Source organism: Drosophila melanogaster, chromosome 3L (assembly GCF_000001215.4).
Source record: "Drosophila melanogaster chromosome 3L".
Taxonomy (NCBI): Eukaryota; Metazoa; Arthropoda; class Insecta; order Diptera; family Drosophilidae; genus Drosophila; species Drosophila melanogaster.
Window position 1 is genome coordinate 19,700,668 of NT_037436.4, and position 9,447 is coordinate 19,710,114.

General features: G+C 45.0%; 1 protein-coding gene across 2 annotated transcripts, besides 1 other annotated feature; it reads right to left on the bottom strand.

The window, feature by feature from the left end:
• Positions 1-309: 309 nt before the first annotated feature.
• On the bottom strand, positions 310-7,348 carry serp (serpentine). Of its 2 annotated transcripts, none has more exons than NM_168811.2 (4): positions 6,753-7,348; positions 5,558-5,730; positions 5,142-5,391; positions 310-1,831 (listed from the first exon to the last, which is right to left on the bottom strand). In NM_168811.2, the coding sequence occupies exons 1-4, from the start codon at positions 6,805-6,807 to the stop codon at positions 684-686; spliced, it is 1,626 nt and encodes a 541-aa protein (NP_730444.1). In that variant the 5' UTR covers positions 6,808-7,348; the 3' UTR covers positions 310-683. The 2 variants fall into 2 exon arrangements, with proteins under 2 accessions (NP_730444.1, NP_001262062.1); NM_001275133.1 differs by having other exon boundaries at positions 6,753-7,033.
• Positions 7,349-7,853: 505 nt separating this feature from the next.
• Positions 7,854-9,447: part of a mobile genetic element that runs on past the window's edge.

Sequence of the window (9,447 nt, forward strand, 5' to 3'; positions counted from 1 at the left end):
ATATGAAATGCACATAGGAGGGGATTCTCCAACTGAAACCGAAACTGAGCCCCACCGAAACGCGTTATTGTTATTCAAATTCGTTAATTCCGAAGAAACTGGTTAGTAAGTCAGTGGGTAGATGGCATACTAAATGGGCCGGGGCTGTCAATGTTTTACTCCTCTCTTGGCTTCTTAGAAATCATATTTCTGTTGCTAGCTGGTAACTAAATACTTAATGTTATTTTGACTGGTTGAAACAAACGACAGGCGGCATTAAAAATTCAGTATTTGGTTTTTCTTGATTTTTTGTGGTTTTTTCGTTTATTTCATTTTTTTTCTTTTATTTAAATATACACATACAAATTAACGTAAAACTACAAAAAAGAGTGTAAACACAAGTTCGGATGTTGTGGCTTGCAGTTTTGAATATCTTTTGTTTTGTCTTCATGTCGAATTTCATTTCATTTTTGATTTAACATAACCGTAACACAGCAAAGACTTGATCCTCGAAATCAGTCAAATAGAGAGTACGAGTGCACTCGTAAAAGTCTTGCAATTCAAATTCAAATGGGCGATAATCGATCGAGTTTGTGTTGGGCTAGGGCTTAGGGTTTGGTGTGTGATAGGTATGGGTTAAGTTTGGGTTAGAGTTTGGGTTAGAGCTCGGGGCTCAAGGGGGGCATGGGGCTAAGATCGCTGACTTAGAAGAAACCATCGCCAGTGGGATCGCTGACCCATGGGTAGTTGTTGGGGCATCGGACGCAGGTCTGCAGGTTGATGGTCTCCCCGGGAACCTCCTTGGAGGTCAGCTTGCAGGTGTTGGGCACCCAGCAGGCGGGCTTGCCCTCGACCACGCACTTCTCCCTCCAGGGCTCAAAGTTCTTGACCTCGCTGATGGTGCGTGGATTCTGCATCCACTGGATCACCTGGGTCATGGTCACGAAGTACACGTCGTTGTGGTTGGCCAGGATCTCGTCGATCCAGTAGAGGAAGGCGTCGAGGAACTCGGGATTGTTCTTCAGCCAGGCGGCGTGGAAGTACAGACCCAGGGGAGCGCGGTTCTGGTCGTAGTGACGGTCGAAGTTGTGGTTCAGGAAGTTGTAGAACTGGTCACCGGTCAGGATGTTCGAGCAGGAGTCCACCATGGCGCAGCCGGGCAGGTACTCATCGTTGACGGGATCCTCGCGACGGTCCAGCTCGTTCATCACCATCTCCCACACGGCGTGGGATCGGGTGGGGCAGCTCTGCAGGTTGCCGTGGCAGCGGTGGGGCATCCGGAAGTACATGGTGTAGGGCCATAGTGGCGGGTTCGACAGCGGAGCGGTGATGGTGGAGTCGTACAGGAAGGCCTGCTCCTCCATCATGGTGAACTGGTTGTTGCCGCCCACGCGCAGGTAGGGAGCACGCACGCCCACCACCGAGTTATCCGTAATGTTGGCGAACTTCTCCGTAATGATCCTCATGCCGGCCATCTCCTTGGCCCAGTCGTCCACGGTGGCGTTCGACCAGAAGCGCTCCTCGTCGTTGTGCGTGATCGAGTGCACTGCGATCTCGTGTCCTTTGCGTGCCGTCTCCTGCACCGCCGAGTAGTTGGTGTACTTGTGCGACACGAAGTAGGTGGCCTTGATGGAGCAGCCGTTGGGGTTCTTGCGATCCTTGAAGATCTCCTTGTACAGCTCGATGTTGTTGTTGTTGATGGCGTCGTCGAACGTGATGGTGATCATCATGGGCACATCCTTGGCGGGCAGGTCGCCGGGAATCGATGTACCATCCTCCGAGCAGAAGCAATCGGGCAGGACGCACACGGCGGGATCGCAGGGCGGGGCACGGTTGGGATCGTTGTCGATATCTGTGGGCGGGGCAAAATGGTACAAATTATGGGGTTAGGACGAGGAAATCATAAGGTACATTACGAAAGATTCCTCAAACTGAAGTGAATTGAAGGAGAAGTCTTGCATATAAATGGGGTGTGTAAAGCACATTCTTAAAATAAGTAAGCAAGAGATATATGTAGGGATATAACTAGAGATAATCGATACCCTGTAAAATACAAATTCATTACAATAAACAGCCTGTCATCTTTTCCCATCAAATAACCAATCAACAATTGATATTCTGCCTGCATTCACCTGGCCGGCAAAAGTTCACTTAACTTTTCATATAAATATTTAAGCAATTAGCCAACGGTGAGGGGATAAAGCTTGGCGGGCAGGGGGTACGGGGTTGGTTCAATGAACCGAAGTGGTCTGGAAAAGCAATCAAGAGAGGTGGGAAAACCGAAACGCAAAGTGAATGGAAAATGTCTGCACAATGCGAGTTTTTCATCGGCATATGTTTCTTTCATTATTATTATTATTGGGATTTTTCTTGGCTTTGTTTTGAGCAATTTTCAAGTGTTGTTAATCAAGCGAAGCCGCTTTGAAATGCAGATAGCGTTCGCTTATTAGCCACACCACACCCATCCCGAAAATATGGCGCTCGATTATCGGGCCAAATGCAAATGATGGTCCACTCAATTACCAATTGGTAAGCCTTGCACTTGCCGGCTCGTCAAACGGAATCAATTGCGAAAGTTTCCAAAGATATTAGCCGCAATTATTGTTGCCGCTGTCTCATTTGGCATTTGGAATTGGTATTGGTATTGGCCAAAGTGAAATGGCAGGCACGGCATGTAAAGGCCAAAGCATTTTGTCCATCAAGTTTTTCACTCGTTTTTTTTTTTGCGTGTTTTCCATTTTGCCGGCTTTGTCTCTTTGTTGACCTTTTTGCGCCGTGGCTCCGCTTTCATTCCCCTCCTTTCTGCCAATATTGGCCAATAATCTGTCGTTAAAGACGGCTGTTATGTCATCCCGGACCGGTTCAGCAGCATTCAGCATTCAGCATTCGGTATTCACTCGGTATTCACCAGATCCACCGGCATTATTGACTTTTTAGGGCTTTTGGCTTTTGCTCATTTTATTTATTTTTGCAGAGATTGCCGCGGAGATTGCCGAATGTATGTGAGCTGGCTCATTATTGCCGAAGAGGAGCTTGCCAAGATTGGGATGAATTGTGGCCGAGAAATAATTGTGGGGAATTTTGTTTTTGGCTAAATTCGGTGGGATCTTAACGTACTTCCGAGAATCGGTAATGTGTAGCTGAATCTATTCATTAATCAAAAGTGTTGATTGAATTCTTGGAACACTTCTTTTCGAATCGATTTGATATTAGTTTATCATTTTGCACAAGTCATTCTCATTTGTTGCCAATTCTCATATGCACTTTTAATCTGAAGTTAGCTAAAAACATGGGATTCTCTTGAAGAGAATACACATGTGGTGGAGTTATAGGCTTTATGGCTATTGCCCAAGTAAAACTACACTATTTGGCAACATTTTTTCGGAGCACTTTCCTCGTTACTTTGTCGCTCTTTTTAAAACTACGATGTATGACCAGTTAATCGCTCTTTTAATCGCCTGCCATTTGCTTCGCCTCCCGGAGACGTGAGCTTCCTCATTGGGCCCAAAGGCGAAGTGGTCTAAACTTGGACTGGAGTTATTCAATTGTTTGCGATCGCGGGCATGGCTTTCTGCTCGGCTGGGCATTTCAAAAGTCAGGCAGAAGTGCAAATTTTCGCATTTTATAGATAGATAGATAGATATATACATTACGGATCGCAATCGCAGGTGGTGAATCTAGCAGAAGCAGAAGCTAGTTAGCCAGATTTATTTGGCACTTAATTGGCTTGTTGAGGCAGCCTTTATATGCCAGGTTAGCCACTTGAGAAATGTCGTTCGTGCAAGAAGAACGAAGTGAGCGTAAACTTATGGCACTCACTGTTTGGGCATGTTATTAGTATTTTTATGAATTAGTTGCGATTTTGCGCGGTCTGCTGTATCAATCTTTGGTTACTTTTGTTATTATAGTGTATTATTATTTGGTGCTTATGACTGTGTGTTTATTTTTCGCCCGCTTTTGGCTCGGCTTTTGCGGCTTTCTGCAATTGCTAAAAATAACCGTGGCTCTTAAGCCGCTTATGTAAGGCTAATTTACACATGAATCGAAACCACCTATGGAGCGGCATTTTGTTTTGCTTCGATTTGATTTCTATTAAGTCCAAGGTTAGCGCTATTACGATGTTGCTAATTAATGATTTAATGTTTTCCATACATGACTGCCTTAATTCCCCCAACCCCCTCTGTTTTAGCCAGCTGGCCACCAGCCGTGTCTGACATTTCGTTTCCACTTCACACTTGACATTTCCACCCAAAGATCGCTGTCCATTCGAGATCGGAGCTGATCCCGTCGAGCTGAGTGCGGCGGTTCAGCTGGCTCCGAGATACGATGGAGCTAAAGGGCTTTGCGAAACCGGTTCGTGGGATCTGTGCTGCAGACGGGGTTCCATTGCATGTGGCCGTCATTGGAATCCCCAAACCCCTTCCAAATTCCAAAAACCGAAAGAAACACGAAATTCAGACACTTGTGTGCCGTTGTGTCAGTGCTTTCGAGAGTGGAGTTTGAAGTGTTCCTCCTTCGCTGAGGTAATGCCTAAATGCCGTCAACCGGTTTTAAGGTGCGACTGGAGTAACTAAAGAAATTTCGACCAGAGAAAGATATTGGATTCGGATTCGGATTTGGATGTATCAAGAAAGGAAACATAAGATCAATTATTTATGCTATTGGCATATTATCTGACAAAGTGTGCACCCATATCACGAGCCACTTGAAGGCTTACATATATCATTTGAGCCGATGGAGTAATAGCACTCAACCTCGGGCTTTTGGGAAAGCCAATCCTATAAACAACACTTGGCGGCGGCTTACTTCTATTGACGCCCTCCTCAATTTCTGCTGAATCACACTGAATTATTGTTGTCAAATGTCAAACTTAAATGAAAAAGTGCTCACAAAAAAAAAGTGGAGCGAGCCCGCATTATCCCCAATATTGAGGCAATTATTTTTGGTAATTCCATTTTATTGGTCCTTGGCCATAGTTGGCCTAATGTCTAATTATTGCAATTTAAGTTTTTGGATTTTTTTATAAATCATGCATAAAATGGCTAATGCATACTAATTACACTTTTTATTACTTCTGTTAAGTGCTTCGACTAAGGTGTGCCAAAAGCTATTAAAAACCTAAGGCAATCCTTAAAAACAAAATATTTATTCAAAGTACTCACCACAGGTGTTCTCATCGGATCCATCCGAGCAATCCTTCTCGCCGTTGCAGAAGAGTCCGCGCTCAATGCAGTTTCCATCGCCGCAGGCGAGGAATCCGTCCTGGCACAGGGGCTCATCCGTATGGAGCAGGGGCTTCACGCGGCGCTCCTTGTTCTTGGACTTGCAGTTCTTCACCGACTCCTTCCAGTCGCAAGTCTGCTTCTCGATATCGAAGTACAGACCAGCAGGGCAACGGATGGCTTGCAGGCCCTGTTTAAAAATAAATAAATACAAAGTAATAATATTAAGTATATTTTATGAAGATATATTGTATTGATAGACATGGTAATCCCTCATGAAAAGTGATGTTAATAAGCTTTCATTCCATGTATCTACAATTATATTTACAAACAACTATAGATAGTTTGTAACTTACCGATGAGGTACATTGGATGACGTCGCGGCAATTGTCGCCCTCGCCGGCCACCAGGCGGAACCACTCGCCGGCGTCCTTGTCCTTGCACAGCTCCTTCTCGAAGGACTCCTCCTTCTTGGTCTCCTCGGTGGTGGCCTGTCGCTTGTATCGCAGGAGCGGATCGCTGGCACTGGCTGCAAGTCGAAACGAGGGAAATGGAAATATAAATGGATGCAATTGCAGTTGGAGTTGCAAAACCGGAAGAATTTCCACGGCGAATGTGGGTTGGGTGTGGATTGAGTTGGCTTGGATTGGGTTGGGTTGGTTCCATGTCGCCATGGCCTGGCACTTCCTGTTACAAAAACACAGATACAGCTACAGCTGCAGAGATACAGATACGAGTGGATTTGGCCGGGCTAAATAGACATGGCATGCGGTCGGGCTGGTTGGTTGCTTGGTGTGTTGGCCGAAAAAAAAAAACACGTTTGGCATTATGAAATACGATGTCACCAGAGAACCGAGCGCAGAAACACAAATAAATGTCGGTGCAAAAATAAAAACCGAAATCTGAAAAGCGAATTTAGAAACTCGCTGCTGCGCCTGCGCTCTAACTTTGACATTTTGCATCTCGCGACGCTTGGCAACAGCCGACTTGTCGCGCATTTTTCAAATCGCAATCGGATTCGGATTTGAATCTCAGTTTAAATTTGAATTTTTTGAAGTCGAGGGAGTTGCCGCATTTGCATAACCGTTAATTGACGGACAGCAACACGGCGATGTTTATGCTGCGACTCTAATCATGATCGATGGCCTGTCAAAGTCAAGTGGTCTCGGATTGAGATTCGTATTGAGTTTCAGAGAACTGCATTCACAGAGCTCAAGTGTCAAGCTGAATGGGTTTCTACGCGACTCAAGGTAAACAATCGTTTGTCCCTTCGGAAAACGAAAGTTGTTTACCAACTAGTCACAGCCGGACGAGTCCTTTTCGCATAATCAAGGTTACGACACGCCACGCCACTCCACTCACATCTGCATCTCGAAAACGGCTTTTCAATTGCCAGCCTTCTTGTTTCCGTTTCTCTGTGAAGGCCGTCGAGCAGTTTTAATTGATGTCTTGGCAACAACTTCCGCCAGCCAAATGCAAATTGCAGTTCGATAATTAAAACTTATGACTACGGCGAGGCATAAAATATGTGCGTTTCATTGGAGACCTTACCTTCGTTAAAGGCCGCCAGAGCCAAAACGGCAAAAACCACAAACAGTTTTGCCATCTTTAGGTGGACCTGTTGGGATTGGATCGATCGCTGGTATTAGCTGCACACTTTTTTAGAGTCTTATATCGATGTTTCTTTTTTCCTGGCAAACACACTTTGGGTAAAAAAACACTTCTTGGAGCTCTAGTCTTGTCCTTCCGATCGCTATCAAAGCTCCATTTACACTGTTTGCTACGATGCCGCGCACAATTTCTCGAACCCCTCTCTGACACCAAAGCCCCAGACGAAGTCAAAATTGCTTCTTTTATTACACGGCGGCGGCGGCGACGTCTCTTTCGAGCACCTGTGGTGGGTTTTGGAAAGCTCTGCTGGGGTAGTGCCCAATGCGATCCACAAAAGCTTTGAGCCACTGATTGCCGATCGCCGATCGCTGATCACTGGCAAGCCCGGCTTTTTGGCTGTTTGGCTTTCTGCTTTTCTGCCTTTCTGGCTTTCTGGCCAATTGGCTTTTGGGCCGGAATAGCTCTGTGAGTGTTCGTGTTGCACAAGTCTGGGTCCGATCGTGACCGGATCGTGGTTGAAAAGACGAGAGAAGTGCGGCACGTACGCGATCACTCTTTTATATGCAAAATGGTGGCGGCTATCGACTTCGAACTGCGGTGAGGTGAGAAGTGTAGCCGCCGTGCTTGTGGACTGCAAGTGTGCGAAGTTTGGAGTGCCTGGCAAATGGCACCTATGCACTGGCCGTAATGGCGGATTCCAGAACGTCTGCGGTGTCTCTCGATTGGCAACGAACTCTAGGGACTAGCCCTCGCCATTTTGGGCAGGGTGTCGGATGTGTGTCAGGCCAAACGATCCACTTGGGCGTGCCCAAACAGCTAAACACACACACACACACTTGCCAAAAATGCATTTTTTATCATCCCACATACACGTATCCACGTACTTTTGTTTTGGTATCTTCCAAACTTCGGGTATTTAAATTCACTAGGGTAACTAGTTAAATAATAGTCCACAGTGCGTATGATTGATACGAATTTGTATACTTGTACGTTGTGTCAAATCTTTTCTACTTGGCTCAAGATGAGTAAAGTGCAAATTTCTTTTTTTTTTTTTTTTTTTTTAATTTTTATTATTTATTGAATCTTCCCTTTGTGTTAAGAGACTAACAATAAGTGTTCAAATCTTAATCTAACTTAATTAACTTTCACTTAGTGATAGTTTTTTTTTTTCATTAATGCCCTAATAAGTTTATTGCTGGGCTGGGAGGTCGTTGCGGTGCAGCCGGCTTTGACTGCATACTCGGATTAGTTTTCTTGCGAGGGGATTTGTATGGGTGGTCAGCTTTTCGTTATACTTCGTTTTTTTCTCAGCTATTACTTCGATTACTAATTTGATTTTTAGGTCTCTGTGTATGTTTTCGTTCCGAAGGTACCACGGCGCTCCAGTGATAATTCTCAGAATTCTTGACTGTGCTCGCTGAATAATGTCTATGTTACTTCTGGATGCGTTGCCCCACAGCTCGGAGCCGTAAGTCCAGATAGGTTTTAAGACGGAGTTGTATAGAAGAGCTTTGAACTCCAGACTAAGTGGAGAGCGAGCATTTATGAGCCAGTGGAGGTTCCTTGCTTTAAGTTTAAGATGTTTCGATTTGGCTTCTATATGTTTGCGCCAAGTGAGCCGCCTGTCCAGATGAACTCCCAGATATGTTACCTCGTCGGCTTGTGGAATGCATATGTTATTCAAGACCAGTGGTGGGCATGTTTGTTTGTTTAAGGTAAAGGTAACCTGCTTGCATTTTTGAACATTTATTGAAATTCTCCAGTCGGCAAGCCATCGTTCTACAGATGTTAAGTGTCGGGATAGGAGTGCCGTGGCTTTTATTGGGCATTTCGAGCGACTGAGTATCGCGGTATCATCAGCGAACGTGGAGGTTGTTAGATTGTAGTCTATGGGGAAATCCGCCGTATACAGGGTGTATAAGATTGGACCCAGTACACTGCCTTGCGGCACTCCAGCTTCGATTGCGCAATCGCGTGAAGTGCTTGTATCGCATCTTATTGCAAACACTCTGTTATATAGGTATGACTTCAGTAGCTTATGTGTGTTTTGGGGCAACAGCTTGATTATTTTAAACAAAAGTCCATCGAGCCACACTCTGTCAAATGCCTGCGCGACGTCTAGAAAAATGGCTGTGCAGTATTCTCGATGTTCAAAAGCAGTACGAATTTCTGACGTGATTCGGTTGACCTGTTCGATGGTTCCATGTTTTTCTCTAAAGCCAAATTGATGTGTTGGAAGTGTGTTGTTTATTCTAAGATGAGGGCTAATCCGAAGGAGTAGCATTTTTTCAAACAGCTTTGAAAGACATGTTAGTAAGCTTATCGGTCTATATGATGATGGCTGCGTTTTATCTTTTCCTGGCTTTGGAATCATTACTATGGTCGACTTTTTCCATTTTTGAGGGAAGTATCCAAGCTTGGCGATTGCGTTGAACAACAGGCAGATGTGAAGAATAGCACACTTTGGGAGTTCAATGAGCATTCTTGGAGTTATTAGGTCGTAGCCAGGCGATTTTCTTGGGTTCAGTTGCTCTTTGATAACCTTTGCTAGTTCACATGGTCGGAATTCAAAGGGTTCTTGAGGATCTAGATTGGCTGCTATTAAAGGAGGGAGAATAAATGTGTTGGTAGAGGG